Here is a 17,889-nt window from a genome sequence, read left to right as displayed (position 1 = left end):
CGGCTGGGGTTCCAGCACCCACTTCTCTTGGAGCTCCGCCTGGTAAACTAATTTCCTTCAGCTTGAGGGGGGTGATGCAGACCGCTTTGGATAAATGCTCAGTGAGAACACCCCTTCCGTGGTTCACTTCCTATTTTGCGTCATTTTATTTTAGTATCACATTATCATGGTAAACGCTGTGTTATTCTAGGACACCCCTTGGTTTACCACTTAATGCATTTTCTATATATGTAACATTAAAATAGACTTGCCAACTGGAAGGGCAGAATTGAGAAGATGTGGTGTCTTTGCATGCTTTTCCAAATCCCTTGGTCTGAAGAGGTTTGGGGGTTGGCATGGCTTGGAGTCTTATCTACCCCGTGGATGGGGCCTCAGGCTACTGGGTGGGGCCGGCTTTTATTGTCGGATTGGAAGTGCACAGCACGCTTGAGCCTGGGTGCTCCCTGAGGACGGCCGGTGTCACCCTGCAATCGATGGGGAGGGCGCTTCCCTTGCTGGCATTTGTGAGTTTCTCAGGGCTGCTCCTGAGACGGAAGGGAACCAGTGGTTTGTTAAAAGCAAAACATAAGATTTCCATTTACCTTTTTGAAAGATAATTCTTGTAACCAAAAGAAACTATACATAAAATTTCCAGTATCAGTTATCTTTGTCATCGTCTCTGCGTGGCAAAAAGTCGTTTTTCAAAGATTCTTCAGTTCAAGTTAACGGGGACTGGTATGCTGGTAAGATAGTGAAATGTAGATATACTCTAAAGGGTTGTTTAAAGATCAATTAAAAATTACTTTCCTCGTGAGTCAGAGACTCGGTGCCCTAACAGCGGCCTCGACTCCACTTTCTCTTATTGATACACAAACCATCTGATAACTCACCTCCTCAAACAGGTGCCGAGAGGCAGCTCTGTCCTGTGACAGTAAGATGCCTACTCACATCAGCTCTGAGTTGTGCTCTACGTGGGCTCGCATTCCACAGACCAGAATAAAAGCCAAAGAAGACGGCCATGCAAATATCATTAAAAGTGTATTTTATTTCGATATTCAAGAACAGTGCATACTTTCCATGAGACCCAGGGTCACAGCTCTTGCTGTTGGGTGTAGCCACGAATGGAGGTCACTCAGTCAACAGCTCAAAGATGCAGTGTGTGTGTGTGTGTGTGTGTGTGTGTGTGTGTGTGTGTGTGTGTGTAGCAATTTGGAGGTTTTGTTTTGGAAATTTTCTTCCTTTTTTTTTTTCTTATCCTCTCATCATTGAGGCTATATATTAATAGACATTATATTAAACCCACATGAAACATTCAAAATTAGAAGGGGATTAGAGGTGCGTTTGGGCGTTATGTTGACTAGGTCCTCATCTCCGTCCTAGGGGGGCTGACGCCAGTGTGCGGGGCTCCTTGGAGGGCTTGTGGGAGAGATGCTGAACTCAAAAGGCGGGAATCAGTAGGTTACGGGGAGCGGGGGGAGCGCAGGAGATGTCAGCTCGCGTTAGGAAACAGCGGGATTGGAGGACCTCTGCCCATCCCCACGTGCTCGGCCGGCGATTCGGGAAAGGCCAGCGCACTCGTCGTCAGTGGGTTTCCTGGAGGAAGCGGGCGGGACCGTTACGTTTCCGCGGGGGGCGTGGGGGGAGAGGTTAGTGTCTGCCGTGTGCACCGCCGTGCTGAGCTACGCCACCTGTCACTTTCGCGCTCACGGTGACCAGCCTGCCACCGCGAGGCTCCCCGGAAACTCCTGCCACCGCTCCGAGCTGCGCCACCTCCCGGCCGGCCGCCGGGCTCGGGTGGAAACCGGTCGTGGCGAGGCCGCTCTGCTGCCCGCCGAGCCTGTGCCGTCGCCGCCCGGTTTCCCAGAAGAGCCCGGCCCGACTCTGCCCCCGCGCGCCCTCTCCGCCCGCGCCGATCCGGCTCATCCGGGTGTGTGAGCCGCGGCCACCACGCGGAACAGTCCCCGCTGCCCGCCCGCCTGTCACGTACCAAAGCGCCCGCCGCCAAGCCGCTCCGCGCCCAGCCGATCGGTTAGAAGGGGAAAGGCTTCGCGGGGTGAGCGGCGGAGGCCGGGAAAGAAACCAAAGGAAGCTCGGAGCCGCACGGTCTGCGCGCCCCGCTCGGTGGTCCCCAGGGCCGCGCCCCGGGCCATCGAGGGACGGGGGCCGGCGACGGGAGAGGGTCGCCGGCCCCGGCTCTCGGGGGACGTCACTGATCTCCAAGGGCGAGGGGACAGAGGGGCGGCCGGCCAGAAGCCGGCAGGCCGCGCGCGGGGCCTGCTGTGCGCTGTCGCCAGGGTTAGGGGGCAGCGGCTACGTTAGGGATCTACGGCTCGCGGTTAACTTCCAGGCAGTTGTGTTAAGAAGCTGGGGACGGACGGGATTCCGGGACACGGGGCAGGGCTTCAGCGTCTCGCCATTGGGGACCCCGAACGGCCGTCTCGTCCTCCCTGAGAAAAGGAAACAGAGGGTTAGGAGGGCCGGGGCCGCCCGGCCGCCCCGCGTCCTTGCGGTCAGTGGATCGCCAGCCACGGGGCCTCTTCTGGAGTCTGTTGCTGGAAATGATGCCGCACGGAGCAAGTCTTTGACCCCGTGTCTCCAGCATCCTTTAGCCCGTCGGACCTCCAAGTGCCTCAGGGCAAATAGGACGCAGAGAGTTGGGGGTCTCGTCTGAGAGCATTGCGTTTTCTGGGCGTGAGAAGCTCAACTGATATATTACCAGGTTTCGAAGGAGCTCGTTTCCTCGGCCGAGATTCCCGGGGACCGGGGGAAGCAGCCCGTGAACGATGACAGGGACAGACTCCTCTGTGGGAGCTGAGGTGCTGATGTGATGGGCACACCCTTGCTTGGGCCGCCAGGGAGGGGCCACTGCTCAGCTGGTCTCCCCGGGGACAGTCCCCTCCCATGAGCCCTCTTCTGCGTCACCAAGAAAACCACCCTCCCAGAGGGGCCGGCCGCTAACTCCGACCTCAGGGTCTTAAAACATGTGAATTGACATGTTTTCTGGACAAATACAATTTGCAATAAAAAAAAAAAAAAAAGAGTTGGCAGTCGTGGAGGTGGAGACGGCTGGGCGGGGACAACAGCTTCCAGGGAGCATGGCTGGGTATCGGCTCTGAGAAGGTGGCACTTGTCACCCCAGATGTCACTTAGATTAACTCGGAAAAGGGCGCTTTTTTTTTTTTTTGCCTTTGAATTTTCATTCAAATTTTAGTCTCTTTGGATTTCCCTTTTCTCTTAGGTTATGGATGAAAAATTGACCTCTCAAAGATTCCCTTGAGACTGTGAGCCCCCAGAGAGCAAGACAGACATGAAATACCCTGTTGACCAGATGACAGACGGACACCTATTGACCTGACCTCAGCCACGCCTCCGTCCCTCACGTTACCAGAAATAAGGTGACGGAAGCACGAGGGCCCCAGATCCTTATAGTTAACGCAGTCAGCCAGAGAGATGGTAGTTCTGATTTCTTGGGGTTTTGCTTTTTCCAGAAACATCCCTATGTTGCCGAACAACTCACTGGAGGAATTTTATTTTCACAAGCGAGAAGGTTTGTGGAATTCTAACCTCTGAAGGTACCAGGAATCACCCAGAGACGCTCCCTCCCGGGGAAGGGGCTTTGTCACCTCTGCCTCAGGGCCACCCTCCTCAGCGGGGACTCGGGTCCGGTCCCGCGTGAGCCCGGCTCAGCTTTGTGTGCTCGGTCCTCAGAGCCGCTGCCGGAGAAGCCCTGATCCAGTCTGCCCCGGCCCACCGTGCCCTGAATTTCCCGCAGATCAACCTGTCAGGGCTCCCTCGAAAGTGTGATTTATTCCTTTGCAGGACCAGAGTCACGGCCCCATCTGACAAAGTACACCTGTGCTGAGACGGAGCCAGCTCCCCACGCCCTGGGCCGGACATTTCACGGGAGACGCCCCTGAATGTCCTCGGGGCTCCTTGTGAAATGAAAAGTGGCAAATTTGGGGGGTTTATTTTCTATCCTCGTGCCTACAATGTATTGAGCATCTCCCGCGAGCTAAATCCGTGACATCTGTTTCCTCTTGTGAGCGAGCAAGCCAACGTGGAGAGAGGCGTTGTTAGCATCCCCCTCACGTGGTCGAAGGAGCTGAAGCTCAGAGAGGTTGCGTAATTTCCCCAAAGTCAGCCAGCCAAAGGGGTTAGAACCCCAGATGAGGAGGGAAATTGTCCTAACTGCAGACGTCTGGGTTCAGCCCTGGGACATTCTTGTTCAGAAGTCTTGGGAGACTCAGAAATGGTCTGGGCATTGCAGGCAACCTCCCGGCCAGGCTTGGGTCACTGGTGGAAACCCTGCAGTTCCGGGTTTAGACCCAGAGCTCCTCCGGGGTCTGTACCCTCGCCGTCTCGCTGCTACGTTTCAGAATCGAGACACGTATATCGTGATGGTCTCTGTTGCTTGGACGTTTAGGTAGAATTTATTTTCTTATCAGATTTGCCTCAGAATTGACATTTTGAAGAGTGGGTCCTGCCTCTGGGTTTTTTGCTTGTTTGTTTGCTTTTGTGTTTCTGTTTTTTTGCTGCATTGGGTCTTCATCGCTCCGCAGGCCTTCTCTAGTTGCGGAGAGCAGGGGCTACTCTTCGTTGCGGTGCGCGGGCTTCTCATTGCAATGTGTTCTCTTGTTGCGGAGCACGGGCTCTAGGTGCGCGGGCTTCAGTAGTTGTGGCATGTGGGCTCAGTAGTTGTGGCTCGCAGGCTCTAGAGCACAGGCTCAGTAGCTGTGGCACATGGGCTTAGTTGCTCTGCAGCATGTGGGATCTTCCTGGACCGGGAATTGAATCCGTGTCCCCTGCATTGGCAGGCGGATTCTTAACCACTGCACCACCAGGGAAGTCCCTGCATTTTATCTGACATTAACCAGCTTAGCCACGGTTTACTCACCACTCACTTCATGTATTTAAGGTTTTTCTTGAGGAGACTAAGGGTCCTCAAAGCTGAGTCCTGCTTCACATCACCCACGAGTGTCCAGCATCTTCCAGAATCTGGGTCATGCAGTCCATCCGTGCTGTGTGTATATCCCGACCACCAAATACACCACACATGGGACTCGATATTGAATTAAAGATTAGGTGACCAATCAATGAGTCTTTGGGTTCCTGACCAAATCTTTCCACCATAAATTGTAGAATCTCGACGTTTTAATGAACCAAGTAGGAAGCCCACTTCTGCAGGTCAGAGGTCAGAGGTGATTCAGGTTGAGGGGCCGCTGTGCTTTGCTGGTGGTGATTGAGCCCTTGAGACGGGGCACACGGGGCTGTCAGATCTCCTGGTGACACGACCACGCCACGTACCACGGGACCTTCTCATGTTAAATCACGTTGTGACCTGCTGTGATCCCAGCAGGTGTTCCCCAGGAGACGCTCCCATTCTCACCTGAGCCCACGAACACCTGGGACAGGAGTCCGTGGAAACTCCCGCCTCCCCCAGGTGGCCTCCGGACTGAGGACACGGGGGGAGGAAGCTGCCACACGGGGTGAGAATCGGGCTGCGTCTGCCTGCGATGCTGACACCATGATGCTCGAGGACGCAGGACGGTCCAAAGTCCGGGGACCGAGCAGCTGGCTCCCCTCCTGCGGCCGGATCCCGGCTTTCCTTTATCCGCAGGGAGCATCTGACGGTGCTGAGGGCATCATGTGTGTCGTGTCCTTACAACGCCACTCCCGTCGTAACAGATGGACTCTGTCTTTTCCTCACTGGCGTCCGTCTTCCGTATGACGTTTCTTCCAGCTGGAAGAGGAGTTGACTGGACCCTCTTAGCAGTCAGGGCTTTGGTAGTAGTTGGATGTCGGCAGGGAAGTGATGGCCTGTTTGGATGAAGAGTCAGCGGAAGTGAAGGCTGGGCTGTTACTCTGACGAGAAAACATGGGACCCGAATATGGTGAAGTTTGTCCCTGCCCAGCTGCCCTGTGAACACGGTTCTGTGCCAGGGATGGCAAGTGCCCTCCTGGAGCCTCAGATCTGTGTGGACACGGCCCCAGCGGCACGGTAGGCTCGCCGTGGCTCCACGGGGTCATCCCAACTCCCAACCCCCTTCCAGGTTTAAGCCTGAAAAGCTGACACGTGGTTAGAACCTGGGCTCAGCCGCCAAAGCCCCGGATGCGCAGCCGCGGAAATCCACAGGGTCTTCCTTGCTCTCCAGTCCAGGAAGTGCAAAATCCGGTCCCGTTTTTGTTAGTTTTTACCAGATGGTCTTTCAACATGAGAACATAAGTCACACTGTGTCACTAGATCCCGGGGACCTCCCCATTCAGGGCCAGGGTCAGAGCGCTCAGGAGGGTCCCGGGACCCTCTGTGGGGGGAGCCCCTTACCCCTCCCACCGGTCACTCGGTGCCGGTGCCGCTGCCGCAGCCGCCTCCCTCCTCCGGGACCCGGCCAGGCCTCCCCGTGCTCCGTCAGCGGTCAGCCGGGAGCCCTGTCCCCGTGCCAGGCCAGCCCCTGCCCCCTTCGCGCCCCTGCGCCCGCCACCCGCTCCGCCGGGCCCTGTCTGGCGCCCCGCCTGGAATCCCGATGGCCTGGAGGGCACAGAGGGGCACGTTCGCGCTCAGCCCATCCCGCCTCCCCGCCAGCATGCACCGTGTGTTTTCTGTCGCCCAACCAACAGGACGACACGGCTCCTTTAAGAGGCGGCGGCCTGCGCGTAAGGCTTCGCCGGCACGTGACGACGCACTGCGCCGGGCTTTGCAGGCGCTCAGCAAAGCCCGGCGCGGAGCCCGCGGGGCCACAGGGCTGCCGCCGGGCCGGGGCCCCCGGCGCCATGCCCGCAGCAGGACCGTCACTGGGTTAGTCCCGAGGCCTCCGCCACCGCCGCGAAGGCCCTTCCCAAGGCTCTCGGGGCCCCAAGCCTCAGGCGGTGGCGGCATGTTTCCGAGGCTGCGCCTCGTGCCCCGGGGTCTGTGACCTTCCTACGAGGAGCCGTCAGCGGGCCAGCGAACGGAGGCCACACACGTCTCTCCGGCCACCTGGAAGTCGCCTCGGCGTCGGGCGGCCAGCGGCGCAGGACGCAGGGGCGGAGCCCGCCGCCCTCAGCCCGTCTGCTCCAGGCCCAGCCCCGCTCCCGGCCCTCCCGTCTCCGGGCCGTCCGGCTTCCTCACAGGTGAGCTTGGCCTCGGTCAGAAGGCAGCCCTGGACGTGGGCGCCCCCGACCTCCCCCGGGAGGGAGCTGCAGCCTCGCGTCTCCGAGAGGGAGGCTCTGAGAGGCCTGGGGGGAAGGGCCACTGCCGGCCCCCGTCCGAGTCCAGAACCTTCCTTTCCCTCTTCCGTGCGGCTCAGGCCCGGGGTGATGGCGCCCGTCCCGCGTCAGAGCCCCTCCTGAGATGTCGGGTGCTCCGAGCGAGGCCGTCTTGTCACCAGCGGGGTGGGGGGGGGGGGTGCCGGGCAGAGGGCGTTGTGCCCGCTCCACCGTCACAGCGGCTCCGGCCACACGTCCGTCACCCCGTCGTCCGGAGGACAAGCCGAGCCTCAGGGAGCCCGGAGGCCCAGGTCACGCACTGACGGACGTGGCCGTGACGCCCGGGTTAACCGACGGGACGGGTGCCCGTGGTCCCCGGGGCCTCTCGGCCATCCAGCCGTCTTTCCCTCGTGTCCCCTTGGCCGGTTCCCTCAGGGACGGAGGTGCTGCTGTCTGACCTTCCAGGCCCCCGTGCCTCCCGGGCCCCGGCTGTAACCACGGACGACGGCGTCGCCCGCAAGCTCCCCGAGGGGCCCCGGCCTGGCGCCCAGCGCCGCCCCTGTTCAGGCGGGCCCTGGAGAAGCGCTTGGCGGGGCAGGGATGGCACGTGGGGCGCTGACTGCAGAGAAGCGGCGCGGGGACGAGCCAGAGGCCGGCAGTCCCAGCCCTGTCCCCGAACCCGCCCCCGCGCCGCCCGCCTTAAGAAGGTGCCTTACCAGCTTGAAGATTTTGGAAAGCGTGCCCTGGGCGTCATGCCCCTTGAGGCCCTTGTGACCCGATTTGTAGTCGGAAGCTCTGCCCCCGTAACCGAATCCTGGCTTCTGGCCCTCGGCTCCCTGCAAGAGAGGATGGCCGCTCTCAGTCTGTCCATGCGGCCTGGGCAGCACAGACCCTTCCCATCTGCTTTCCTGGAGGCATCAGCAGCCTTCAGACTTGGTGAAATTTGGGGGCTCCTACCTTTCTAACGTGCACAGACAAAATTCCCATTCTCCAGCCTGGAGGAGCCTCTCCAGGACGACCAGGACCAGCTCCCCTGGCCGCGGCCTGGGTGCCCTGAGTGTGGACGGTGAACCGGGACCAGGGTCCTTCCAGGGGCTCTGGGCTGGGAGCCGGTCACCGTAGAGGGGAGGGGGCGGGTCCCGGCTGGGAAGCCCTGTCCCCCAGGCCGTGCACCTGGGCACAGCCCCAGAGCCAGCCACCTGGACCGGTCTCAGCAACCCCCTGCCCTGGCTGTGTGACCTTGGGCAAGTGTTGGAACCTCTCTGAGCTTTGGTTTCCTCTTCTATAAAATGGGGATAATGGATGCTCTGCTCTGAGAATGGAGCCTGCGGCTCTGAACTTCCGAGCTTGCTGGTGTTATGGGGAGGGGGGTTCCCCCGGCAGCTCCCAGCCTGGTCTCCAGCTGCCCCGGGAGCCCCTCTCACTTCAGGGAAGATGGAGAAAAATTGCCTTCGTGACACGTAGCAATGACAAGTGATTACTGAAATGTAAGGATATGTGTGTCTCTAGGACCAGTCTGCATTCTAATGCACTTTAGTTTCAAAGGGAAACTTCCACTGTGAACACAAGAAAGGAATGGGGGAAACTCTGATGCTCAGACATAAGGAATGTTAGCCTTTGGGGTAACAGGTGTCCAGCCTGGGGTGCGACATTCCTCCAGGGGTGAACCACACATCCTGTCTGCGTCACGGATCTTATGCAACGGACAGGCTCTGAGGTCTCACTTCAGGTTTCACCAACGAGAAGTAGGAAGCTCTCTGTCTGGCCTCTCCTGAGAATTCTATACACGAAATAAAACCGTCTCCTGATCGAGACCCCAGAACCCTTTGCCTCAGGCTGCAGCGCTTTCCAGTTTCACGAGGGTGCCGCCTTAGGAGCTTGGGAAACCATGGGATCGATCCCTCTGGTTTAGGCTCCAGAAGCTTCCAGATTCCTCCAGTCCACCCCTCTCGTGTTGGAACTGAAGCTGGACCAGGGCCATCTGTCCAGGCACACCCCCTGCCCTGCACCCCCAAGCTACTTCTCTTCAGCCCAGGTTTGGGAACAGACATTGGCCACTCAGCTATTTTCACGTGAAGGTTTGGTTTCAAGGGTTATCAAGTGTGCAAGGGACAGGGGCAGTGAGGATCCAAGACCACATACGAGAGGAGCCCAGAACTGCCCTGAATCCCAGAGGTTTCCATGGACACGCTCACTGCATCATGGTCCAGGGTCGGGGGGGTGGTTAAAGAGGACTGAGGCAAAGGACAGACACAAGAGTTGTCGAGATCCACGCCTTCCCATGCAAGTGCTAAATCGTTCCCTTACTCTGCTGTTTTCTCCAAAAATAAAGAGCTTCTGAGAATTAAATTCAAGGATTGGTTTTCAGATTAATAATCTGCTTAAAGTTTCTCCTTTCAAACTCTTGGTCACTTATATCTTTGGACAACCTAGAATTTACCAAAAAACATACAACATAGTTTAGAAAACTGGTGGGACTTTCCGGAACTCCAAACGGGAAGACAGTCGTGTGGCTCTAGGAAACCGACAAGCCAGCTCACGGAATACGGAGCAGGATTTTACTTTGGAAAAAAAGAGAAAATTAACAGACATTAGTGGGACCAAACACGGAGACGTGAGAGGCATGCAAAGGCCGTGCTGTTAGCTGCCGGGCTCAAGTGGCCTTTAAACGACTGCAAGAAACATGGTCTTTCCCCCTCCCATCACTCCACGTTCGCCGATGGCTTCGCCCTGGTTCACGCCTAGAAGGTTAGAGGCAGCTCAAGCGGTTACTAAGATCAGATTTCTGGGTCAAAAGTGGGTCCCATTCTTCAGCATCATCTTTGTCTCCTGCTGGCACAGAAAGTCAATCATTAATTGTCCCTGAGGGCTGGCCCGTGTCGATTCCCTACGTTATCATCACCTTTCGGCAAATTCATTAGGTCAGGAAGACGCTCACGCGTATGTGTATAAAACGTTCCAGCAAACATCTCAGTTCATACTTCAACGTAGTGGTGTGTTGGGGCAGTTTATGGAAGCCTCCCCTGCCTTTTCTCTGAGGGTGGCTCCCCCCGCCCTCCTCCCTCCCTCCCTCCCTCCCTCCCTTCCTTTTCTTCCTTTCTAAATTCATTCATTGATTTCTGTGATGCTTATTAATTGGGTATCAAGGACATGTAGGCTCTGCACTAGAGATACATTGTGTCTCCAAGGACATTGGAGGATGTGTTTCTAAGGATACTGTGTCTCCAAGACAGACACAGTTCCGGGCCTATAGATTAGTGGTTCTCTTTTTATTCTGGAGATTTTATAAAGTAAGGACTCTATCTAATATTTGCTAGTAAGTATGGTCGATAGATTTAGTTAAAATATAGATAGGCATTTAAAGTCGGTTCAGACACAAAATTTTACTAGAAAGTGAACAGATCAGCCATTTAATATCTTCATGGGTTAAACGAAGATTTTAATCTTCTTTAAAATCTTCTCAGAAACTCCTAAAAAGGTTTTCCTGGATGGCTTGATAGCCAAGCTTTAGTTATGACTAAGTCAAAACCCAAGCCAAACTCTTTTGGATCACTTAGGTTATAAACTGAATGACTGAATTTAGCATCCTTTTGTCTCGTTAGCAGAATCATGGTTTTCTCCCCAAAATGTCAACGTCTGGCAGGGGAGGGAGTGCGGGCTATTTGGACAGGTCCACACGCAGGCTGCAGGGACCCATTTTTCCTCATCTGCCCTTTCGGAAGGAAATCAGGAATTTTCTCATACGTGGAGTCGCTCCTTCCCTGGGGAGGAGCCCAGGGGAGTCTCCTAGGAGCCCTTTGGTGCCTGGGCCCTGGGTCATGAAAACAGGAGCGTGAACCCAGCTGGAAGGAAGGACCGGCTGCGGCGGAAGCAGCAGGGGACAAGCTGGGTGGGATGGGAAGGAAGGTGGGCCCAGAGAGCAACTGAAACAGAGCAGAACAGAACAGCTGAGTGGCCATGAGGAAGGAGAGGCAACGGGTAGACGTGCATTTGTCACCTACCCAGCTAAATCTGCTGAGGGACAGTCCTCGCCCCTGTGTGAGGAAAAGAAAAAGAGGGACATGGTGATCAGTGTGGGAAAAACGTTCTCTGCACGAAACAGGAAACACAGGACAACACAGTGCTGAGATGGCAGACAGGTTTTGGCACACGCGCCCTATCCTGTGGTTGGCCGTGGCCCCGGGGAGCTGCCCAGGGAGGATTTCAGATTGGGGTTGAGAGGGAAGGGAGCTGGGATGGTGAGCGCTGTCTGCACGGCAGCAGGCGGGAAGGGGTGTCACGCGCGGCTCAGCCTGTCCTGCGTGGGCTCCACGTGACAAGACATTTTGGGGTGCAGTCAGGGAGCTCTGAGTCCAGCCCTCCTTTTGATCCGTTTAGGGATTTCAGGGAAGGGCTGTAAAGTGATGATGACTCAACACATTGGGAGGTCTTACCTTTCCTTGTGATGGAGGAGGTGTGCGAGGTGTCACCTGCAAAGACACGGGAGAATGGTGAGCGGGGGTGGGGTCCCTGCTTCACAGCAGCCCTGACCCTCCTCGTGAGAGCCTCCTGTTGTCACCGTGTCACCTCGTGTTGTCACCTGGCTTGTTGCTAGTTCCCTGCTAGCTCCTGCTTGCTGGGAGGGTCTGGTATCTATTGGTATAAGAAGCCACCCACTCAGTCTCTGCCCGGTGTCCCCATTCTGTTTTAGTTGAGAGAGAAATATACGATTTGAGAATTTGAAAGTATCCAGTGCCACCTCGATCTTCCAGAGCACACAGACAGTGTTTGAGAGGGTGGGAAACACACCAAAGGCTCTGCAGCCACAGAGGCGATTCCTCTTGGTGTGTGCTCCCATGACACACGCCCTCTCGCAGGTGATGGAGACGGTGAGCGTCACCACCGTCCTCTCTGGGGTGGGCAGTCAAGGGCCCCTGGTATTCGAGCCTCAAAAAGGACACCCGCAGGTGTGCGACTCCTAAAGCTCCCTAATCAACATGAAAATACCATCTTAGATGTCTGCTGCACAGAAAGTTTATAATTAGAGCCTGTGGTTTTGTTTTTAAGATGTTATTTTTTAGAGAAGTTTTAGGTTTCCAGAAAACTTGCACAGCAATTGCAGACAGTTCTCATGACCCCTCTGCCCTGTGCACAGCACCCCTGGCTCTCGCGTGGTCCACTTGTTACAACTGAGCCAATGTCAATACATTAACCAAGGTCTGTGGACTCTGTGTTGTACATTCTGTGGATTTTGACAAATGTATGAGGTGTCTCCGCTGTCACGGGATCGTTCAGAGGAGACTCGCTGCCCCCAAATCCCGGGCACTCCTAGTCTATTCATCCCTCCTGCCCCCGCACCCCTGATCTTCTTACCGTCTCCAGAGTTTTGCAAAGCTTGTATTTTTGAACTAAGCATCTCCTACTAGCTTAGTCTCAAAAGGAGTGAGTTCTTTGGTAGAACTCAAAGTTTTAACACAAAGCTAAGCCGCAGGTGCAGCTCAGACCTTGGGACCAGGTGCTGGCCCTGGGCTCCCGAGGCCAACCTCACCCTGAGGAAGTGGGAGGCGTCACCTGGGGATATACTCAGAGCCCCCATCATGGATTACAGCTGTGTCACATGGAGATATACTCAGATCCCTTGTGGATCAGAGCCGAGTGTCACCTGGGGACATACTCGGGCCCTCGTGGACTGGGGCAGGGCCGGACGCCCCTCACCCCTCTAATCAGTCCCCTCCCACCGTGGCTGCCACTCACGATGTTCTTGAAGAAGTGCACTACGGGGTTTTCATCTTGGGGCCGCCCGTGCTGCGCCTTCTGGGGCAGGGAGCCATAGTGGGTGGCTCTGGCCGCGTGGTGTCCATCCTGAAAGACAGGACGCGTGGTCTCAGGGCAGGCTGGACCCTCTGCTGTCTGGGGAAGCTGCCTCTGCTCCTCCGTGGATCTGGATACTTTTGGAGACCTGATGCTAGGAAGCTGCTGACGTCACAGGATGTAGCCAGGCGGGTGGGGTCTGGGCGGTGCTGTCCCCGCAGGTCCCTCCTCGGCTGACCTCCTGGCCACTGCAGACGCCCCCTCGGGAGCCCTCCCGACGGGAAGGCCAAGCTCGGGGGGAGCATCGCCAGCCTCCCCGGACGTGGGCTCCACCTTCAGAAGCACTGACAGAGCCTGCGAGCTGGTGGTCCCAGGAGGAGGGGGACTCGCCTGGAGCCCTGGCAGAGAGGACGGTGCTTGTGCACAGCCCCTGCTATGGGAGTGTGGGGGGTCGTGAGAATGAGGGGATCAGGAAATGTCTGGAAGGTCAGAGGAATCCCCTGAAAGCCCGTCAGGTACATGCGCCAAAGCCTCGTGCACACCTCCTCCATCGCCAGCTCGGTGCTTGTGGTTCGAAAGGACCCTTGCTGTTCAGAAGACACTGTTGCGACCGAAAAGTCTAAATTGGGCTTCTCGGGAATTTAATGCATTTAATGGGCTTAGTTTCACTGGTGATACCTGCACCCCTGACTGGGCTGTCACTGGAGTAACAAGTGCATCGTCCCTGGCACTAGTTAGAGGTACACTGTACCTGGTACTAGTTAGAGGTGCATTCTCCTTGGTACCAGTGACAGATGCGTTATCTCCGGTACTAGTTATGGGTGCATTGTGTCTGGTACTAGTTACAGGTGCATTATCTCTGGTACTAGTTACAGGTGCATTGTCCCCGGCACTAGTTACAGGTGCATTGTCCTTGGTACTAGTTACAGGTGCATTGTCCTTGGTACTAGTTACAGGTGAATTCTCCTTGGTACTAGTTATAGGTGAATTCTCCTTGGTACTAGTTACAGGTGCACTGTCTCTGATACTACTTACAGGTGCATTGTCCTTGGTACTGTTTACAGGTACATTGTCCTTGGTACTAGTTACAGGTGAATTCTCCTTGGTACTAGTTATAGGTGCATTGTCCCTGGTACTAGTTACAGGTGCATTGTCCCTGGTACTGGTTACAGGTGCACTGTCCCTGATGCTACTTACAGGTACATTGTCCCTGATACTCGTTACAGGTGCATTATCTCTGGTACTAGTTACAGGTGCATTGTCCCTGATACTACTTACAGGTGCATTGTCCCCGGTACTAGTTATAGGTGCATTGTCTCTGGTACTAGTTACAGGTGCATTATCTCCGGTACTAGTTACAGGTGCATTATCTCTGGTACTAGTTACAGGTGCATTGTCCCTGATACTACTTACAGGTGCATTGTCCCCGGTACTAGTTACAGGTGCATTATCTCCGGTACTAGTTACAGGTGCATTATCTCTGGTACTAGTTACAGGTGCATTATCTCCGGTACTAGTTACAGGTGCATTATCTCCTACTACTTACAGGTGCATTGTCCCCGGTACTAGTTACAGGTGCATTATCTCCGGTACTAGTTACGGGTGCATTATCTCCGGTACTAGTTACAGGTGCATTGTCCCTGATACTACTTACAGGTACATTGTCCCTGATACTCGTTACAGGTGCATTATCTCCGGTACTAGTTACAGGTGCATTATCTCCGGTACTAGTTACAGGTGCACTGTCCCTGATGCTACTTACAGGTACATTGTCCCTGATACTCGTTACAGGTGCATTATCTCCGGTACTAGTTACAGGTGCATTGTCCCTGGTACTAGTTACCTGTGCATTGTCCCTGATACTACTTACAGGTGCATTGTCCCCGGTACTAGTTACAGGTGCATTGTCTCTGGTACTAGTTACAGATGCATTATCTCTGGTACTAGTTACAGGTGCATTATCTCCGGTACTAGTTACAGGTGCATTGTCCCTGGTACTAGTTACAGGTGCATTGTCCTTGGTACTAGCTACAGGTGCACTATCTTTGGTACTAGTTACAGGTGCATTTTCTCTGGTATTAGTTACAGGTGCATTGTCCCCGGTATTAGTTACAGGTGCATTATCTCTGGTACTAGTTACAGGTGCTTTGTCCCTGTTACTAATTACAGGTGCATTGTCTCTGGTACTAGGTACAGGTGCATTGTCCCTGGTACTAGTTACAGGTGCATTGTCCCTGGTACTAGTTACGGGTGCATTATCTCTGGTACGAGTTACAGGTGCATTGTCCCTGGTACTAGTTACAGGTGCATTATCTCTGGTACGAGTTACAGGTGCATTGTCCCTGGTACTAGTTACAGGTGCATTGTCCCTGGTACTAGTTACAGGTGCATTATCTCTGGTACTAGTTACAGGTGCATTGTCCCTGGTACTAGTTACAGGTGCATTGTCCCTGGTACTAGTTATAGGTGCATTATCTCTGGTACTAGTTACAGGTGCATTGTCCCTGGTACTAGTTACAGGTGCATTATCTCTGGTACTAGTTACAGGTGCATTGTCCCTGGTACTAGTTACAGGTGCATTATCTCTGGTACTAGTTACAGGTGCATTGTCTCTGGTACTAGTTACAGGTGCATTATCTCTGGTACTAGTTACAGGTGCATTATCTCTGGTACGAGTTACAGGTGCATTGTCCCTGGTACTAGTTACAGGTGCATTGTCCCTGGTACTAGTTACAGGTGCATTATCTCTGGTACTAGTTACAGGTGCATTGTCCCTGGTACTAGTCACAGGTGCATTATCTCTGGTACGAGTTACAGGTGCATTGTCCCTGGTACTAGTTACAGGTGCATTGTCCCTGGTACTAGTTACAGGTGCATTATCTCTGGAACTAGTTACAGGTGCATTATCTCTGGTACGAGTTACAGGTGCATTGTCCCTGGTACTAGTTACAGGTGCATTGTCCCTGGTACTAGTGACAGGTGCATTATCTGTGGTACTAGTTACAGGTGCATTGTCTCTGGTACTAGTTACAGGTGCATTGTCCCTGGTACTAGTTACAGGTGCATTATCTCTGGTACGAGTTACAGGTGCATTGTTTCTGGTACTAGTTACAGGTGCATTATCTCTGGTACTAGTTACAGGTGCATTTTCTCTGGTACGAGTTACAGGTGCATTGTCCCTGGTACTAGTTACAGGTGCATTATCTCTGGTATGAGTTACAGGTGCATTTTCTCTGGTACTAGTTACAGGTGCATCATCTCTGGTACTACTTACAGGTGCATTGTCCCTGGTACTAGTTACAGGTGCATTGTCCCTGGTACTAGTTACAGGTGCATTATCTCTGGTACTAGTTACAGGTGCATTGTCCCTGGTACTAGTTACAGGTGCATTATCTCTGGTACTAGTTACAGGTGCATTGTCTCTGGTACTAGTTACAGGTGCATTGTCCCTGGTACTAGTTACAGGTGCATTATCTCTGGTACTAGTTACAGGTGCATTGTTCCTGGTACTAGTTACAGGTGCACTGTCCCTGATACTACTTACAGGTGCATTGTCCGCGGTACTAGTTATAGGTGCATTGTCTCTGGTACTAGTTACAGGTGCATTATCTCTGGTACGAGTTACAGGTGCATTATCTCTAGTATGAGTTACAGGTGCATTTTCTCTGGTACTAGTTACAGGTGCATTGTCCCCGGTATTAGTTACAGGTGCATTATCTCTGGTATGAGTTACAGGTGCATTTTCTCTGGTACGAGTTACAGGTGCATTGTCTCTGGTACTAGTTACAGGTGCATTATCTCTGGTACTAGTTACAGGTGCATTGTCCCTGGTACTAGTTACAGGTGCATTATCTCTGGTACTAGTTACAGGTGCATTGTCTCTGGTACTAGTTACAGGTGCATTGTCCCTGGTACTAGTTACAGGTGCATTATCTCTGGTACTAGTTACAGGTGCATTGTTCCTGGTACTAGTTACAGGTGCACTGTCCCTGATACTACTTACAGGTGCATTGTCCGCGGTACTAGTTATAGGTGCATTGTCTCTGGTACTAGTTACAGGTGCATTATCTCTGGTACGAGTTACAGGTGCATTATCTCTAGTATGAGTTACAGGTGCATTTTCTCTGGTACTAGTTACAGGTGCATTGTCCCCGGTATTAGTTACAGGTGCATTGTCCCCAGTATTAGTTACAGGTGCATTATCTCTGGTATGACTTACAGGTGCATTTTCTCTGGTACTAGTTACAGGTGCATTGTCCCTGGTACTAGTTACAGGTGCATTATCTCTGGTATGAGTTACAGGTGCATTTTCTCTGGTACTAGTTACAGGTGCATTGTCTCTGGTACTAGTTACAGGTGCATTATCTCTGGTACTACTTACAGGTGCATTGTCTCTGGTATTAGTCACAGGTGCATTATCTCTGGTACGAGTTACAGGTGCATTATCTCTGGTACTAGTTACAGGTGCTTTGTCTCTGGTACTAGGTACAGGTGCATTGTCCCCAGTACTAGTTACTGTTAATGTCTATGCCTGTCTCTAGCTGGCAATCCTCCTACCCCCATCCACCAGGGCTGAAGCCCTGCGGTCACGCTGGCCTCCTTCTCTGCTCTATTTCCCCCACTGACTCAGTTCACAAATCTTGTAGGTTTTTCTTTAAAATATTCCTTACATTTGTCTTCTCCCCACATTGACGTTAAGGCCAAGGCTGGGGTAGCCCTGTTCGGGCCCCTCCCTTTCCAGCCAAGACGGGTTTGCAAAGGATGCTCTCCTCCTGTCCTTCCCCACAACCGTTCCCTGCGCCTGTTTCACAAACTGAACATCTTTTCTCCAGCCGGGGGGCCCCCGAGACCTGGCACCACATGGCATGGCCTGGTTTTGTCCACTTGGTGAGACCTCGTCTTGGCTGTGAGTAGACCAGCCACCTCGATGTCCTTTGA

The 17,889-nt window shown here is 54.1% G+C and overlaps 1 protein-coding gene and 1 long non-coding RNA gene across 2 annotated transcripts in view; one reads left to right on the top strand and one right to left on the bottom strand.

The window, feature by feature from the left end:
* Positions 1-1,004: 1,004 nt before the first annotated feature.
* Positions 1,005-17,889, bottom strand: part of MBP (myelin basic protein) — a 116,232-nt gene continuing 99,347 nt past the window's right edge. The window contains exons 6-10 of the mRNA XM_032654585.1: positions 12,895-13,002; positions 11,595-11,630; positions 11,163-11,195; positions 7,878-7,997; positions 1,005-2,426 (exon numbers count right to left, since the gene is read on the bottom strand). Coding sequence (XP_032510476.1) covers positions 2,382-2,426; positions 7,878-7,997; positions 11,163-11,195; positions 11,595-11,630; positions 12,895-13,002 — 342 coding nt within the window. The 3' untranslated portion in view covers positions 1,005-2,381. The remainder of the gene's footprint in view (positions 2,427-7,877; positions 7,998-11,162; positions 11,196-11,594; positions 11,631-12,894; positions 13,003-17,889) is intronic.
* LOC116765198 lies at positions 1,910-4,525 on the top strand. Its single transcript, XR_004353161.1, has 3 exons — positions 1,910-2,007; positions 3,218-3,374; positions 3,468-4,525. It is a non-coding gene; the product is annotated as an uncharacterized LOC116765198 (long non-coding RNA).

This window comes from Phocoena sinus, chromosome 14, assembly GCF_008692025.1.
Source record: "Phocoena sinus isolate mPhoSin1 chromosome 14, mPhoSin1.pri, whole genome shotgun sequence".
NCBI classification, from domain to species: Eukaryota; Metazoa; Chordata; class Mammalia; order Artiodactyla; family Phocoenidae; genus Phocoena; species Phocoena sinus.
The sequence above is the reverse complement of the archived record's forward strand: the minus strand, read 5'-3'. Positions and strand labels throughout refer to the sequence as shown.